The sequence below is a fragment of the Ruditapes philippinarum genome, unplaced genomic scaffold, assembly GCF_026571515.1.
Source record: "Ruditapes philippinarum isolate M1 unplaced genomic scaffold, ASM2657151v2 ctg176_1_1_1_1, whole genome shotgun sequence".
Classification (NCBI taxonomy): domain Eukaryota; kingdom Metazoa; phylum Mollusca; class Bivalvia; order Venerida; family Veneridae; genus Ruditapes; species Ruditapes philippinarum.
This window is the reverse complement of record NW_026864115.1, coordinates 320,353-340,217: the sequence shown is the minus strand read 5'-3', so window position 1 is coordinate 340,217 and position 19,865 is coordinate 320,353. Positions and strand designations below refer to the sequence as shown.

Sequence of the window (19,865 nt, the reverse complement as noted above, 5' to 3'; positions counted from 1 at the left end):
GCTCAAATGATTCCAGTTTTTAACTTAATTTAGTATGCTTTTATCCGTAAAGCTAAGAGAAATTTACACTTGCAAAGACGTTAGTTTTTCTGACATACAGTCGAACTGAATAGAAGGAATAAAGACCTTTCTTTTGAATAATTCACATGAGTAGAGCTCAGTCTTGTACAATGTGCGTATTTCAAATTAAATAGCACTAGACCCGTCACATAGAGTATACAGAACGGCTGATGTTCATTTAAAAAACATATTGTTTACGTGATAATATTGGTTAATGTCAGCTTAAAAAGAGGAAAGAAATTCAAGAGCACTTATCTTGGAAATTAATTAATAGTTAGTCAAAAAGTAAACGGCAGTAGTTCATTTTGCGCGGCAGAAGGCGGATGGTTACACGACAAAATTATGAAAAAAAAGCGTTACTATATATAATAAAAATATTTTAAATTCTACCAGAATTGTTTCCATTACTCAACATTAGTATAACTAGAAAGCAAAAAATGGATAGTTCAACTGCGGAATTTGGAAGAGTTGACACTGTTACAGTTGATGAAATGGTTGAGAACGTAACTTTAAGAAATATCTCAGACGTTGATAAGATTACCGGCAAGCATTTATACAGTGCCAGTAACGTATCACCTTACCCTAGTTATTATTACTACTACAACTACAACTATGACGAGTATTATTTCGAAATTTTTGACTTTGAAGTTTACGCTCTTGGATACGTTCAACCGATTTTGATTATTTTGACAGCGCTTACAAACGTCTTCGTCGCTGGATATTTTCTGAATCAGAAAAACCGAGGAAAGGCAACAAATTTGTTGTTTGTAAGCATCGCCGTCTCCGATACATTGACCGGAATGACACTTCTTCCAAATAGCTTCCATGTATATGCAAATGGTAACTTCATCTTGACTAAAGACTGGTGTAATGCTTACATGATTCTGAGATTGTATGTCTCCCCGGTGTTCCATACCGTGTCCGTCTGGCAGACGGTGTTACTTTGTATTCAGAGATATATGTGTGTTTGCCATCCTTTTGTTTCGGGACGCATTTGTACATTTTGGAAAACTTTTATAAGTATCATTGTAATGTATTGCGGTGCGATAGTGTTGCATTCGTACCATTTGGTGGACAACAAAATTGTTCATATCCAGTGCGGCTGGGATACTGAAATACCATGTGAAGAGTCTTGCGTGTTTCTTTGGTTCTGCGTAGCTTTAGAGCATCTTCTCCCATGTTTTTTATTGGTTGGCCTTACTACTGTAACGATAAAAGAGCTGAGAAAAGCACAGAAACGGATGTCAATGATGTCATGTAAGAAGAGCGTCAGTCGAGCTTCACGGGATAAAATTATTACATACACCGCTGTTCTAATTGTTATCTTCTTCCTTATACCCGAACTCCCTTACGGCATATATAAACTCGTTTTTGTCATATATATGCACCTGAATAAGAACTACGAAATTACCCCAGAAGAAAACCATATCATTATATGCGTATACGAGCTGGTGCTGAATACCAGTTTCAGTGCCAACTTCTGGATATACTGTTTCATGATGCGTGACTTCCGGTATAGAATCTTCAAGATTTTAACCTGTGGAACATTTAAACGGGGTTTAGCCCGTCTACGGTCAATGTCCCTGTCATCAAGAGGCGGGAGCGTTCAAACTACTCTTTCACGTAGTAGCTCAATTACCAGTAGGAACAGGGTATTTAGCAGAACAACGTCCTTGCACTCGACAGCATCGGATAATGTTCACGCTGTAATTCCTCTGACACCAACTCGAGGATACGACAAAATTAATTATAACGATAACATCGCTGCTCGAGCAACAGATGACGTGACAAATGATGACGTCTTCATGTAGACATTGCTAATTTTGACAAATGAAATTACCTTAAAAGTAACAGTTAGTTGTACATAAGTAGCTGCGAAAAATTAAGCTAATAAGAAACTAAAGAAGTGTTAGCATGAAAGGAAAATGTTTCGACAATCATGCTGATTTTTATTAGTAAAACTTAAATTAAAAATTGTTCTAACGACTAAATGTGCATATGAAGTGATTAAAGCCCAATTCACCATTTATCAGTACAGAGATTTGCCAAGGGAAGTAAGCACTGTGAGGAGTTTGTTTAAAGCCATGCTGAGACATTGTCCATCGGCAAAATATGATAAAGTTCCCGCAGAAAAAGCATTTTCTCGTAAAAATACATGTATTATTTTATGTATAGTGCGATAAAGCCGGTAATATATCTGACATTTTGTACAAAACATTATAAGTACCACTTTAATTGTAAATATTTTTTTATTTCCTTAAGAATGAAATTTATATATTTGTTGCTGTTTGTTTTTGTTTTTTTTTGTATTTTATTTTTAGATTTCAAGCTTTATATTTATTTTATCTTTTAGAGACATGCACCTTTTATATGCATGTCTACCATTTCTACCATGTAGCAAATGCAACAAGTCTACAATAAAAACAGTCAAAAACAAAAACATCAAAGGACATCAAAGAGAATATGAAGACCTAAGATTATTATACACTGATATAAAAAATATTTGGCCTTAAATATGAATATGTTGTTAAAAAGTTGCCGACACATAACTAAACATTCGATGTTTAGTTTTAACCACACGGACGTTTAAAAAAAAAACGACGCTTGGCAATTACTTGTTTAAGATGATAAAGGTTGCATAGTTTTGTCATATGCATTATATATATATTTCATTTGTATGTACAATAAAAATGTTCTTGTCTGTGATGTCTCTACGCCTGTAGTTATGGATTTCGACAAGGTTATCTGTTTTGTCACTTGTTTTATGTACGACCGTTTCAGTTTCATCTGTGGCTTCAGTTGATGATGATGATACTTCTTTATTGTCAGTATTAAGTAAAGCATAGTCAGGCATTTAGTCTTGAAATATGTACATTCCATGCTCTTTGCTTTTGAATAAAAAATGGTAAACAATATCAACCATGAAAGGTGGCGCTCAATGAACGCAACTCCCACACGACCAAGCAACAAGAATCAGCGGCGTTGACAATTGAATTTTAAATTATATGTATGTTCCATTACTCACGTAAACAATAGCTATTCGAAAGCAAAACAATTATATTTCGATGGCTTTAAGATGGTTGCGGTAAATTTTTAATATGTTCTAATTATCTGCCTTTTAAATAAGAAACGGAAAATAAGTATGAAAAGTATTTTTAATGTAAGTGTTAAGATTTTATTCTGATTATTGGCATCTGAATTATTACAGTAAACTGTATGTTTTTGTATATACATGTATGTCAATTAGCATACTAGAGAGTTCAGTCACCTTAATTCTTCCTCCCCTTAACGTGCAGGAGGAGAAAATAATAAGGCTTTCCCAACATTATCAGGACAGCCTGTTCTTCCCTACAGTCCGGCAAGACTTTAAACTGTTGTTAACTCAATATTTGTACTTTGATATAAAAGATTCAAACGGACTTATTTTTAGATTCAAAGCAGAACAAAATAATTTTACAAATTCACAACATATGGGTATAATTTGATTTGAAATCAATCTCAAGGAAAGTGAGAATTTCTGAATGACATTGTCATCATTTGCGTGAATGCAAGAGAGAGAGAGAGGCCTAAAAGCTTTTTTTAAGCGTCCTTGTTTAAAGTATTGCTTGAAAGATTAACGCTTAACAACAACGGTTGATGTACTTTTAACAAACGAAAGAATTATTACAAAACGGAATATATTGAATTTACGGCAAATATGTAACCCAAACTCCGCCATCAAATAAGACGGAAGACAACCAAAGAAAGAAAATCAATGTCAGATTATCGTACGCATTATGTACAACAGTCATTTCCCTTTACTTTGTTCTGTTAAAAATATCGATGTATGTGAAGGCAATACAGGCGTTTAGTTACAACAATTAAGGCGATAAAACAAAATAAAGTTTTCTAATACACAAAGATTTAAATTTCTCGTAACAAATCTCAGACTTAGATCTATAGAAAGTATTATCATTTTGGATGTAATAATTAAGCATTACTATCAGATGATTTGTAAACGTGCAAATAGTTTTATTATAGACATTTATAATTTAACTTATCAGTTATTATTTTCGAGGGAAATCTCATGTCATTTGCGGAGATACCAGTTATTACTGGTAAGTCATCCAGGAAAGCTGGTGAGGTGGATCAACCGTCAAGTTATGAGCAAAAATGTGTTAAAGTCGTTGTAGAATCTAGAGCTAACAAACTTGTATACCTGGCCATGTAAGAAGAAGACTGAATACATAAATGAGCCGTGTCACGACAAAACCAACATAATGGGTTTGCGATCAGCATGGATCTAGACCAGCCTGCGCATCCGCGCAGTCTGATCAGGATCCACGCTGTTCACTATCAGTTTCTCAACTTGTAATAGACTTGGTAAGCGAACAGCATGGATCCTGATCAGACTGCGCGGATGCGCAGGCTGGTCTGGATCCATGCTGGTCGCAAACCCATTATGTTGGTTTTGTCATGACGCGGCTCAAATGTGTTTTAAATAACAATACGGGAACCTTATTAGAATTGCATTATCAAAAGTGACGTGATGTTGTTAGGTTACAACAGTGATATTATGCTCATTTGTTTTGTTGTCAAGTTGAGCTGCAGAATTGACTATATAATTCAAAAACGTTTGACTTTGACCTATACTTGATATTGGAAAATGTTTGGTTTGCCTTAAATATGAAAAAGACTGCCCCTCTCATTTGTAAGTATATGTTAGTGTTTATTTGTAAGCATTTACAAAATTAAAACGGTCAAGAACGACGCCGCCTTTCTACCAATTTAATTTAGTAAATGCTCACTAATAAACACTAACCAATTTATTAGGAAAAAAAATCAATAATCCACGTTACCCAAAGGAATTTCTGTAAATATCGTGCGGGGAAAGTATCGGTAGCGTTTGATTATTTTTAAAAAAAGGCAACTTTTTATGATTTAGGTAGTTTTATATTCTTTCTAAACATTTTTTTCATTATCAAGTACTGGTCAATAACCTTTACGAAAGTCAATCTTTTGAAAAATATTGCTGAGTCACCTCAACATGACAGTTTGAGACAAAATGGGAAGAATATCACTTTAGTTAAGAAAAATCATAAGCCAATGCAAACCTTTCAAACAGGATGTTAAAAGTGTATCGTCTATAATCGAAGATCTGTAATACCAAAAAACATTTATGTTGAAATGATTTAAAAACAAACTTGACGACAAACCATGAAACATTTGTATATTGATGTTTTCGGTAAGTTTAAGGTACAGGTTTTATCAATATTTAAAAAATACATATATATAGAAAATGTGACCATTGTGAAAACCAGTATTTCATTAACGCAATAAAAATTTCTCTTGCCAAGCCAGCATCCCTCCTATCGGTCATCTGTTCGAACAGTTTTATTGAATTCGTTTATCTTAAGAAGCATTGACTGTCAAATGTAATCAAAGCGTCTCTTAGGACAATGAATAAAAACTAAACAAAAATTGTATTTTTCATATGTTCTACTACAGAATGATACATTGAACATAAGTATAGCTGCCAATGACATAGAACCTCCCGATACTAGGAAAGGTGCCGTATAACTTCCGGTTAAGTCGAACAATAAACCTGAAAATTAATTTTATATAAATGTAATTAGAACATACAAATCTAAATAATTATCATACACGTGAATATGTATGTGATAGTACTAAAATTATTGTCCTCGGCGATGTTATTTTTTCTACAAACATTCATATTCAAAAAGTCTAAATTTGTAAAATATTCATGTGTCTTGGAAGAGCTTAACCTTATATTGCTAGAAGTTGTTGCCCAACCCATTTGCTTTTTGTATACTTACAACTTGTACAATATTATACATGTATGTGCTGTGACAAAATATGTTGATATTAAACTAAAGTGTCAAGATTGTCCTTCAAAGTACAAATGTAAATGCACCTGCCAAACAGATTTAAAGGCAAGATATTGATGTTTCAGATAAAGTGGCCCCCAGTGAGTAATATAGAAGATTTTTTCCCTATGTTAATTTTAATTATTCAATGAGTTATTTATTGATCATCCAAAGAAGGAGTATTGGGTTTTCTTTTATATGCTTAAACATGTTTATAGAGTCTATTATCAGGTGTTATTAAAAAGGACAATTTTAATGAAAAAAGTGCTTGCGAATGAATGTCAGTAAGGCTATCTCCTGGCAATATTTATGTTTTATTTGAAATGATACTGTCAAACTTATACGACGTGAAAACGACTGTCAGACTATTTAATTTATTTAATTATTACTCGGAAATCATAATGCTGGGATTTATAGTTGCTTCCTTCAGGTGTTTGCACATTTTATCCAAGGACAAACTAAATTTCAAACCAATTTATCCAAGAAAAAGTATCACAATCAAACAAACGCTTCAGTTGAATAAACAACCATGATATATAAGTTTATAAAATAAATGAACACCCATGATATATTAGTTTGTAATATGGGAAGGGCTTAATCTAATATTGCTAAAACTTGTTGCCCAACCCATTTGCTTTTTGTTACAAACGCATCATATTTGACGTGTATTTGACGTAATAATATATGTTTAAATTAATAAAGTGAAGTTGAATATCAATTTTGTCATGAAATTAAAAGATAATGGTTTACCATATATTGATAATAGTTTACCAATGTGCCATATTTGCAATTTGAAACAAAGAATATCACGTGGTAACAAAGACTACCTGAAAAAGGAGGACCAAGCACTGAACCAATTCCACCAAACAGTGATGCTAGCCCTAAAGCTTCTGTCAAATATTCTAGTCCAACAAAATCCAGTATAACAACAGATGTAACTGAAATATTAAAACCTGAAAAAAGAAACATAATATGATTGATTTGTATTGAAATGATTATAGCAGGAACATAACCGAACGGATGGAACGCTTAATTTGTAATGCAAGTATTATCAATACATACACACTTAAACTTTGCTTCGAATTCCGCTACACAGGGACTTTGGATTCTTTCATATAATAGAGCTATCCACCCAACGGAAGGTTGGCGGTTCTACATAGAAGCTTTTCCGTGCCTGAAATATTGCACAAAAGGCACAGGAGATTTTTCCAGTAAAGCTGGAAATCACAGTGTAACCTCAACAGTGTTGGTGTCACGTAAAAAAAAAACAAGCGAGATAAAACTGATAATCACTTGCAGATTTGGTAAAAGTATCTTAATTAATTGATCATTTAAGAAACTTACCTGCCGACACACCGAACACAACACCGTATGTAAGCAATAGCCACATTTTTTCAAACACTGGACATAATGATGTACTTAACCCAGTGAGAAGTAATGTTACTTTGAACATACACAGCCTGTATGGTAATAAAGCAGGTTAAGGCATTGAACAAAGAAGATTAAAGTCAAATATTGCTAAATTATATGTCAAATAACATACATTTTGATTACCCACTAAGATTATTATTGTATATTTTTACTACAGTTGGGACAAAATATCATATGTTAACTTTAGCTCAATCTATCAATTTTGCATTGTATTAACATCAATATAAATGTAATATAATATGACTTTCCTTCCACGTGCTATAGCAGTCATGTTTTGATAGTTTAAGAATATATGATAATTGGATGCTTTAGTCAAGTATACTCGGTTTCTATGATATCACGGGTTCTATGATATCACGGTATTTACATTTTCTTTGACTGCTAGTAAAACCAACACACAATGATGCTAATATCTTTTAAACTGGCACACTAAATTCATTTTCATCTGCCAATAATTTTTTTTTGTGAATAATGAATGTATTCGTGGGAAGAAAACTATTTTATAAAACATTCATATTTGACGACTATTTTCCTTAATCGTTTTTCCTAAGTCAATTAAAATATGTTATAATAACATATTCTGACATATCGTCTGTTCATATACATGTAGTTTGAATTTTATAGCCAGTTAACTCACAACTTAACTTGAAAGTTTCGATCAATCTATCCTTCCATACTTGATTTTTTGGGGACTACCGTGATACCATAGTAACCTCCTCTGAAATTCACCAAAATGGCCGACATTGGAAATAGTTTAAAAAATGTCTTTTGAAATAATTTTTTGTCAAACAGTTCTGGATAAGGTTCACTTTTTAGATAGAAGAAAAATCTCATTCATGTATGATATTTATATTTGAATATTTCCGAAGAACGTTGAATACCGTGATATCACAGAACACCGGACTACATGGTATCAAGCTAACGCTGCTTCCGCCAACTAATTCAACCCATGCGACCGGTTCAGATCAAGATCAGACGTCTGGTCATGATGTGTATTGCTTTTATGTTAAAGTTTACCCCAAAAAATGTTCACCAGTTTTGTGCAGATCAAAACATGGACAAGTCAATAAAAAATATTTAAAGAAAGTGCTTACAGTCAGTACAAGTGAACATGAAAGCGCAATATTTAAAAAAAAAAAAAGAACACAAAACATACCTATTAATAGACGGTCTGTCAGCAATGTAACCTAGAATAATTCTTCCACATGTACTAGAGATCCCAATGACGGATGCCACCCATGCAGAACTTGATTCACTTATTCCTGTTATTGAAGATAAAAAACCCGTTTCAAATTACAGCGTATTGCGTTTTGACATTAGATATTCGTATTTGTAAATTATTATATTTCTATTAATAGCTGAAGGGAGAAATATAAGTGCACTCATGAAATAAAATAAGATGTTTAAGAAGTCATGTGTAACAACTTACTTCATCATAAGGGTAAATGTTTAATATATTTACCAAAACTTTTTGCCATATCAGGAATGAAAATAAATGGCAGATAAAATCCAAAAATGAAAAGAAACTGTGATATCATAAATATGAAGACTTCTTTTCTTTTCATTATGATTAAATATTTAGTTAATTCAAAAGTTGAAGCTTTTTCGGATTGCAACACTTGGCATTTATTTGTTTGTTCAATAACAATTGTCTTGTCTGTACTGTCTCCACGCTTGTAGTTATGGGTTTCGGCAAGGTTATCTGTTTCGTCACTTGTTTTAGGTACAACTGTTACATCAGTAGCCTCAGTTGATGTTGCTGATACTTCTCTACTGTCATTATTCAGTAAAGAAATATTTGCCCCGAAATCAACTTCATCAATGGTGCCACGTTTACGAACATTTTGCTCCGAGTTTTGTTCCAGTTTTGTTGATATGGGTCGGAAAACCAGCCCGCAAGGAATATAATTCAAGATAACAGCCGACAATATTAGCAATGTCCCATCCAGTGAGTAGAGGTCCAATAAAAGTTTCATAACGGGGCTACAATAAAGAAAGATTTTCTATGAAACTTATAAATATAAATAAATGAAATCTTTATTCTATGAAAAAATATACATAAGTACATATGATTTATAAAAATATACTTTGGTGGTTAATTTCAACGCAACAGTACTATTAAATCATTGTATTTCCATTATATTTCCATATATAACCTAAAAAATAATGTCATATGACACTAAGAAATAAAACTGGGACTTTGTATGTACCAAGTGTTGTGTGGCCGCTGTAAAACGTCGTTCATACTTCACTTCTGTGTTGTTCCATTTTTCTGGTCCTAAAAAAGATCATTGCAACACTTTTAAGTGTTGTAAAGTGAGTACCGCTCAAGCCGGTGCTAAGGGCTTGACGGATGTTGCACTTTTTATTATCTCTCATTTTTGTACAGACCGAGGGATCACACTTTGTCAAGACTGAATTCTGTCATGCAAGAAAGCTTGAAACCAAGCTAGCAAATATGCATGAAGGGGCACCTGATGTCTTTCCCTTTGAAAGCTGGAAACTCGCCATATACCCTAATGTGACTTAAAGCCCAAGAAAACAAACATCAATTGCTCATTAACTGAACAAAAATCGTATAACATATTTCAACCATCTGAATAACTGCTTCAAGTGATTGAAATGAAGAAAGAACAATTAGTTAAACAATTGTAGAGTTGGTTATGATACAGCTTTAAAGAGCAAACAAAAACAGCAACATCAACAACGAAGATAGCTTTATAAAATCTACAATAGAAAATATAATTATCATTGATATAGCTAATAAACGGATTAATTAATAATTAATCAAAACAATATCAGTTATTTTGTAAAAAATGGTTATATTAGTAGACCTAAACTGTAAAAGATTTTATACAAACCTGAAAATGAAAACACCTATACCACACCCTGACAGAGCTATACCACATGCAACTGATCTAAGTCTGGTAAAATATTGTGTCACTATCAGCACTGCAGGCAAAAACACCATCCCGAATCCACAACCTGAAACATTAGAATATGTTAATAGATAGAAATCCACAACCTGAATCATATGAAAGCAATGGATTTAATCTTTAACTTGCTGGAACCTCGAGTGAGGTGCCTTTTGCCACCAGTATAGGGCCATGTCAGACTGCATATCCTCACAGTCTTGCCAGAGTCTAAGGTATTTTTAATCCCCTTATTCTTGAACTGACTATTCCATATTCAAAGCATAGTGGATCTATGTAACAAACCAAAAAACCCAGGAGGTCAAGGACTTAATGTTATCCATGCTTTAAACATAAAAATTAAGGTATCGTAGCATATTCAGATGAACGAGGTTCTATTCTAATTTTAACATCCTTGCCATTCTATTCTATATTAGTATATTATGTATCACAAAGAGTTAGATTTACTCACATAGTGTCTAAATTGAATGGTACAAAATAATTTTTCGTTGCCCTTTTTATTTTTAGTATGTGATATATTATTTCTTTGGATTTAGTCATCAATGTTAAAATTGAATGTTATAAAAAAATTATTTGCCATTCATTTTAGTTCTAATTTATTACATGCATACAAAAGTTGTTGAATTTAATCATAAGTGTCTATATATAACTTAATGTGAATCGTTAAACATTTAATAATGGCAAGAAATATAAACAACCATATTTTACCTGATACGAGACCCATGGTTAGGTATAAGATGTAAACGTTAGGTACAAAAATGCTTAATATGTATCCAACACAACATATAATGGCACCAGATATTGTAACTATTCTGCATCCAAATCTTTTGACCAATATGCTTGCTAACAAACCTATTGAAATATACAAAAGGTAGTTAATTATAAATTGTGACCAAATTGTCTTAAGCAAAAGCCTTCACAATCTTATAAGTGAAACGTAAATTAGTTCATATTTAACATGTACTGTCTAGTTTAGAAATACTTTATTTCTAAAAATGGATCATATATTCAAGTTACAGTTCACAAAATGTAAATAAACATTTTTAAAGTTTGTTACAAAACAGGATTTGAATGGAAGACAAAGTTTTATATAATACTTTTAAATAACTTAATAATTATTAATAATTAACATATTAAAAGTCATTAACGTTACTTCATAACATACTGAATAATGTGAGACGAATAAAAATGTAGATGAGTTGAAACATATTTAACTACATCCTAGGTCACCCAAGCGTACTCGTTGCGTATTTACTTCATATAGTAAAAGTACAAAATCAGTACCCGATGATTTAATTAGTATTATTTGTAAATGAACAGCTGTATATAGTGCGTTTTAAATGCGTTGTTAACTAACGTTAGTGAAGAAGATTCAGTAAGACACTATGAAAATACAATTGACAAAATCAACATAGCAAGGGATATAGTAAAATATATATTGTTTTATAATGTTTGAAGCAATCAACGCATAGGGCATCATTAAAATCTGGAATTAAATTGCAAACATTTTTCTTGAGATTATATCTGCGGGTACTCAACAGTCATAGGCACGAGGACGTATTTAAAGCCCGAATGTCACAGGGACATAAATTCAATATATCCGACCGCTTCTTCAAATGTTAATGCATGAAAACAAATGCAATCGCGCTATTTTTGCATAAAAGTGTATGTCTGATTCCGCATTATGCATGATTCCTTCTCTGAAAACAAGCGCCACATTTTTCATGCACAATCAATAAGACATCATAGTATCTCGGAAATGCTCAGTGTCTCGAATCTCGTACAAAAGATTATTAGCTAATTATTTGTCTTACGCATACACGCTATATATATTTAACACCACAAACAAGTGCATTTTGTTACAGTAACATATACTAGTAGTCAACAATTTTCAGCGTCCAGGTATTTGTTTAATTAATTTGTAAAATGAATATAATGTATATAAAGATAATAGTCTTTAACTATATTTGGTACATGTTAGTGAAATGCTACCTGAAGAGTGCAGAAGCCCGGTAGTGAGCGAAGGTATCCATGCTATTTCAGTTTTACTTCCTTCAAACCTTTCTTCTAAAGCTATAAACAGTATTCCAAATGAGTAAACAATCCCGTAGGTTATTGCATGACAGCAAAATGCGCCTGTTAAAACCACCCATCGCCATTGCTCTTGGGCTCCTGTTTTAACTTCCAACATCTTTAATCACTAAAATCATAAGCCTATAAAAAGTACCTTATATTTTCTATTATACCTTACCCGATAGACTTACCCGATAAGGTTTTCAACTCATCAATGGATTATTTATACAAAGCCGAAAGCGTTATTGATCTACTACTTCATATGACATGTTCGTATTTTGTACAAATTAGTTTAACACTGGGCAAATTCGTATTCGAGATATTCGAGAAGCCATTTAATTCGCATGACTACCTAAAATTTAAACTGATGCTTGCAAGATGAGGATGAAGTTGATTTTCACATAAATACACGTACATAAATGTATCTCAAAACACGTGCAGGATATTTTTGTACGGTATTTAATAAAGACTGCATTTTTGTAATGTAGATTTCTTTCTATAATTGTGTCACTTATTACTTATATATGTTTTATTCTTATAAGACTGTTGTACAGCATGACAAGTTCGTTATAAAGGCAATAATCGTGTAGATACTTCTGCTATATATATAACCTTGCCATTCGACTTGTGATAAATATCTTTACAGCCGTTTGTACTGGGCCATATAACCGGAGAAACCTAAAGGGAGCGGTGGCCTAGTGGTTAAGGTGTTTCCCTCTCAACCAAGAGATCATATGTTCGAGCTCTACTCGGGGCATGACTATGTTTCTTCATATGACACCATTACTGGTTGGTTCCAGGAAGCGGACTAGAAAGTGATTAATATAAGTTGCAAAAATTTGTTTCGTTATCCAGCTAATATGATATATGTTTATACCAAATTCTTCTTTCAAATTGAATAAGCACTAACCATATTAATAACATTCATAGCATAGTTTACATACTAGTTAATAAAGCTCTATCCCAAGTTAACACCGTAGTTAATACATGTCTCTTCAATTTCCCGTTTCAACCGAAATTTTGTTTAATTAGTGTTTTATAAAAACCACAGGTCTGTAACGGAGAAATACCCTTTTTATACAGTATTGACTTGTATATTATTATTAATGAGTATACATAGTTAAAGTTACGCTTAGATGATCATACAACACACAGCACGGGTATACCTTTTGCTCGAATATAAATAATCTATATATACATATGAATGAATATGAATAAATAACATATCATAAATGATTATTATCTTGTTTTAAGTAAAGGGGGATATATCTAACCATCTGCATAATCAAATATGCAAACTAACATAATGTTTAATGTCGTGTTAAAATTAGAATAAGCGATATATATATATTGAAAATGTTTTACATTAACGTATATCTTAGTCATAAAAGTGGACACAAATGTTTTTGACAATTTTAATATTAGTGAATTAATGTAAAACTTGTGTGTAACATTTTGAAAATGTAAGAATCAATTTGGATAAAACAAACAAAATTCAAATATGTTTGAAAAGTGGACATCCATACGGTCATTTAAAATGCCTTAGTTAAATATATTGCAGAATGTTCCTGGATGCCACTGGTATTTAATGCAACCAGCCACGCCCATTGCACCGCCTTTCGTAGTACTGAACATTCTATATTCGTTAAAATTTATATACCTCCTCATATAAAGCTTTTGTCAACAATTTTATTTCTACATAGTCATTTGTCATAAAAATGATATTAATTTTACATACCAACATAAATACAATATTGCAACGATTTTGTTTCTATACTAAACATTTTTTCATTTACATCTAAAGGAGCATTGAATTAAATACAATGTTCGTATATTTTATAATACAAATTTTGTATTTGTATATTTTATAAAAAGTGGAAGATTCACTCATTTTGGACATAAATCAATCGATACGTTAATTAGGTAAACTTTTATAAACAAAGCTGGACTTGTTACAAACATAGTCATCATTATGACATGCTATTAAGTGATTCTCGTCTGGTTTGTGTTTTTCACACCTCTGCGGGGAAGAGACGAAAGATTATTAGTCGAGATAAAGAGAGGATAATAGCGTGAAAATTACTGTCGGGGCTGAAATTTTACTTCGAGATACTGAAAATATCGAAATAACAATATCGAGAAAAACAAATATTTCCAATAAAGATAAAGAAGGAAGAAAATCAGGACTTTCAAAATTTCATCGAGATAACCAAATATCGAGAAAAGCGATATCGAGATAACGATAGTTGACTGTATAGGATTCTCAAGAAACAAAATTAAAAAATCGATAAATATTTATTACTTTCTCCAGTGTAATATATAATTAAGCTTTTGGAAATAAAAGTAAATGTGCATACATGTGTATAGCCACTTTCCAGTTCAAAATATCAATGTGTGTATATTTATAATTAATTACTAAGAAGAACATCGTATTGAATATGAATTGGCATATATCTTTCTTGGTACAACGTACAATTTTATAAACATTTTCATTGCTGTGTACGAAACTTTATCAATCAATATATTTGTAGTTCTCAGTTCAAGTATAATTAAATAATTAAAAGAATAACTACATAGTTTCGTTTTTGTAATGAAACTTTTAAGTTTAATTATTTATCAAAACTTTAAATGAACTGTTCCAAATACAAAGCTGAGCAAATCCATTACACAAACCCAGCAGCTAAAGAGCAAATGACTTGACAAACAGATATAAAAAGTTGTGTGGTATTACGTTGTACAAGGATATTACTTTTTAAATTCTTATTCCTATCTGATAAAAAATGTCCTAAGGGTCAAGCTTTATTTGCCATGCGATAAAAATGCTGTATGTCTTAAGAATTCTTTGGGTTAATTTTCATAGAAGACAGGGCTGGGAATCAAAACTGCGTCGTATCCTACAAAATGTAAACAAACGCCGCCATCTTGGAACAAAAAATGTATGTTTTTGTTAATAACTCTTTTTGTTGGAAATGACTGAAAACCAGATATATGTATTAACACGCTAAACTATTTTCCGCTTCGTTCGGTATATGTTGCTTGCACAACTATTTTGTAAAACAAAAGTTATAGCGAACTTGCAACTCGAAGCGGAATTTTTATGAAACTGTGTGGATACGACGCAGGTCATATTGCTTTATCTATCGTTTCTCCTTCAAATCAATTATATGCTCGTTTTCAGAGTTCACCATAAACTTCAAAACATAATTTTGCATCATTTACTAAATTTTCATTAAAAAGAGATGTTTATTTTCTTAGAAAATAATGATTTTTACGAAATGATACGACGCAGTTGAAAATAAAATATGATACGACGCAGTTGTATTTTCATTGCAGGCTGCATATTGGTTTTAAACTATTTAAATTATGTGCTAGGTATGCTAATAACGTCCAACAATATTTCTTGTTTACAACTTAAGTCAAAAGCAAAGGTCACTTATTAATTGGTTCCATAAAAATGGAAATGTAATACAATTCTATTAAGGCTGCATTTTTCGGTCACATTTAAGTACCAATCATATTAAGCATCTACAAATTCCAAAAAACTGTATCAAAATGCAATACACATTGTGCAATAAACACGTGATCGCACAACCATATGACAACGTGTTCCAGTGTTGCCTTAGCATGCTTCTAAAATTGTTCCCGTGAGATCGAAATGGGAGTGATTACAATTTTTGATACAAAATTCAATATTCCAGTGTAACCTCTCCTGAACTCTGAACTAGTATTAATCAGGAATGACCCTTTTTTTTAAAAAAAAAAACAGAGAGAAAGAATTACAAATTTTGAAAATGTCTCTTGCTATCGGAAGAGAGCTATGCGCAAATTGCATGCCTACCTTTGTTACTTGTAACTAGCAATAATTTCCGTCAATTCCGTTATTACTTATGTCTTTTACGTGCCGATTTTATTGTATTCATTTTCTTAATAATCGGTGAGAACAGATGAGCTTTATTATTTGAAACTGAACATTAAATTTTTAAAATTATATTATAAATGGTTAAGCTACAATATATTTTTGCAAGTAGGTTATGCGTTCCGTTTAGTCATTTTATGTTCAGCGCCGCGGAACTTTTCTGATGTTGTCGTATTGCATTTCTTTATCGTCGATGAGGAAAGGTCTACGGAATGTATTTTCTATATTTGCACTTAAGTATCATTCTTCTCCATTAAAAAACTTTAAATTTTCAAAATCGAGTTACATATGATACAGATTATTTTGTAAAGAAGGTGTCCGTTTTGCAAAGGTATTTTACGCTGTGCACCGATAAATTTGATACAGATATAGGCATACATGATCTTTCAATAGTATTGAAGAAGTTTTCACAATATTGAACAGAAAATTAAGGTCAGATTATCGCATCGAATTTTCAACAGACTAGAGACATGGCATCTAAACATCCCTTCGTACTAAAGTGTGATTTTTATTTGATAATGAATTGCCTGAAAACTTAAACAAAGGTTTTCAGAAAATGACTTCACAGAGGATTACCCCCTGTTTACATTGAAAATTTCTCTTCTAGTCATACCGAAATAAGAAATTTAAATGTTATTGTCTTTATAATTAATTCAAATATTTATAATCTTATAACTTTACGCCCGAAGTTAATAAAAAAGCTGCTTATTTGTACAGCTGACGTTAACAAATTTTGTTGAAAAAACAAATCAGACAGGTGTGTCCGACCGTGGCCGAGCTGTTTATGTTTACTGAATTCAAATCACTTGAAGTGAACTGCTATGAATTCGAAAACCACCAGGGACTTTTTATTCTTTCGTGTGGAAAACCTATCAAGCTAAATTCAAAATGTCGATGGTTCTCTGCAGGTGCAACATTTTGCCTGAAATAATGCAAAAAGGCGCACCTGAGGTCCTCGCCCCTAGTAAAGCTAATGTGTAGAGTGAAAGTTTGTTAACAAACCACAAAAAAAGCAGTCATTACCCAGAACATGCAGAACCACAGTTAACTTAGAGCGTAGCTAGCCAACATGAATTCAAGATTTCTATATTTTTTGCGAATAAAAAATAGGGATAATATTGAACATACAGGAAAATATAAGAAATTATTTCAGATATTATGATCAATTAGGTAACATGTTTAATTGAAAAGTTGCTTCCGCAATGTAAACTTTCAAATTAAATGTTATATATTGGACATGACACAATGTATTCTAAATAATCAAAAGCAACAGAACATTGCTATACACCGCAAATGATCTGGGGGGGGGTTATCTAGCGCAAGTGATTATTCCATTAAATAGAAATATTTTGCCAAAATTATCCCTGTTGAAAAGACTGCCAAAAATACAACTGCGTCGTATCATATTTTATTTTCAACTGCGTCGTATCATTTCGTAAAAATCATTATTTTCTAAGAAAATAAACATCTCTATTTAATGAAATTTTAGTAACTGATGCAAAATTATATTTCGAAGTTTATGGTGAACTCTGAAAGAAATATATAATTGATTTGAAGGAAAAAACGATAGATAAAGCAATATGAACTGCGTCGTATCCACACATTTTCATAAAAATTCTGCCCCGCTTCGAGAAGCAAGTTCGCTATAACTTTTGTTTTACAAAATAGTTGTGCAAGCAACATATACCGAACGAAGCGGAAAATAGTGTAGCGTGTTAATACATATATCTGGTTTTCAGTCATTTCCAACAAAAAAAGTTATAAACAAAAACATACGTTTTTCGTTCCAAGATGGCGGCGTTTGTTTACATTTTGTAGGATACGACGCAGTTTTGATTCCCAGCCCTGGAAGAGCAGAAGACAATACTATATCAAATTCCGTTCATAGTCACCTTTTATTTTCATAGTACTTTATAGAACCGCGTTCGTAAAGATAAATATTTGCATAAATGACATATTCTAACACGACCCACATTTGTCCCAATTGAACATAGAAGAACCGAAAGTGTGTGTTATTATGCAATATAGTCACTGTTTGACGTTCTATATTTAGACATGTGACGTAATCATTATACATGTGACGTAACCACTATTTATAATAAAATCCGACGCGCAAACAATAAGTACGGAAACAAATCAGGCGCAATTTTGTTTAATAGCAGGTACGGCAGCATTAATTTTTTTACGTCGTGTTAGAATCGAAATAATATATCCAAATCGGTGATTTTATCGCTGGATAACATCACTGTTTGTCGTTCGGATGCGCATCATTATATCACTCGGGCTACGCCCTCGTGATATAATTGCTCGCATCCGAACTCCAAACAGTGATGTTATTGAGCGATAAAATCACAGTTTGGGATATATTATTTCTTAAATAAAGTAATATAAATGAAACCAAATAAAGATTGAAACTATATATGCTGGTATTCATCCGTGCTGTTTTTCAGAAATTAGAAACATTTTCTCCAAGCGACGTTTCTTATTTCTGTAGAACAGCACACATACGTAGAATTGTTTACCTCCAAAAGATTGTGGAATTGATCCTGTAACTTAAGTTTGTACAATATTCCAGATAGTGTTGCTATCTAACAAAATACATCGTACTATTAGTATATAATATCTCTTTATAATGTTGACATAAACAATGTTAACTTTCACGTAGCGCTTTATGTAAGCGCTTTGGTTTCCAATGTTTTACATTACATAATGTATGATATGTTCCTGTTTTCACAATTTTGAATTCATTAATGTTGCACATTGAATTAATGTATTCCTTTTTATTGTAACAGTTATAATTTACAGTTTATTCCTTAGCATGAAGCACTTCATATGTTACGTAACTGCTTTACCAATATACACATATTACGTCAAAGAAAAACTACGATTTTAAATGTGAGATAAAAAGGTTCATTTGAGTGTTTCTTAAGTGGAAACATGTGTATAATTCTTTGAGATAGTAATTAATATTCTTGTGGCTTTTAGTATAACATCATTTCATCATCAAAAACGTTAAATGTAAACTAAATGAATGAGATGCTGAGTCTATACTTGAAACATTTTTCATTCATATATTCACATCATGAGCTGAATCGTCTATATTTTTTTTCAAAAAGAGTTACTGTTTTATTTGTGACTGACCAATAATTGGTGTCGAAAAATGTTAAGGATAACATATAAATATGCACTAAATATAAAAAACATTCCCTATCATTTTATAAATTAAATGATACAGGTAAATTCCGATATGTTTGGGCCATTTGAGATATTTATCGTTAATGCGAATTAGTTTGTAAAATTGAAAGGAATTATAGCAAAATGAGAAAAAAAATTGACTTTCACCTGTTCATTATAAACCTATAACAGCGCACTTTAGGTCCAACGCACTTTGGGGTACGACCCAAAAGAGCGTTACGTACTTTGGGGTCGAACCCCATAGTGCGTTAGGCACTTTGTGGTCCGATTTTGACCCTATGTTGCTTTCCACAGTTATACATATGGAATTTTAACATCAGACAAACAGACTTTGTGGACATAAAAATTAAAGCGATAAAAATGAATGTAAGTGATATTTTACAGTAATAT

The 19,865-nt window shown here is 32.1% G+C and overlaps 2 protein-coding genes across 2 annotated transcripts; one reads left to right on the top strand and one right to left on the bottom strand.

Moving 5' to 3' along the window:
* Positions 1–357: 357 nt before the first annotated feature.
* Positions 358–2,343, top strand: LOC132724455 (sex peptide receptor-like). Its single transcript, XM_060709322.1, has one exon. The coding sequence runs from the start codon at positions 498–500 to the stop codon at positions 1,869–1,871; it is 1,374 nt and encodes a 457-aa protein (XP_060565305.1). The 5' UTR covers positions 358–497; the 3' UTR covers positions 1,872–2,343.
* A 3,076-nt stretch (positions 2,344–5,419) lies between these two features.
* Positions 5,420–19,171, bottom strand: LOC132724471 (monocarboxylate transporter 13-like). The gene is made up of 9 exons (XM_060709341.1): positions 19,015–19,171; positions 12,284–12,491; positions 11,000–11,143; positions 10,220–10,343; positions 8,821–9,341; positions 8,515–8,620; positions 7,272–7,387; positions 6,755–6,880; positions 5,420–5,644 (listed from the first exon to the last, which is right to left on the bottom strand). The coding sequence occupies exons 2-9, from the start codon at positions 12,480–12,482 to the stop codon at positions 5,469–5,471; spliced, it is 1,512 nt and encodes a 503-aa protein (XP_060565324.1). The 5' UTR covers positions 12,483–12,491; positions 19,015–19,171; the 3' UTR covers positions 5,420–5,468.
* Positions 19,172–19,865: the final 694 nt, after the last annotated feature.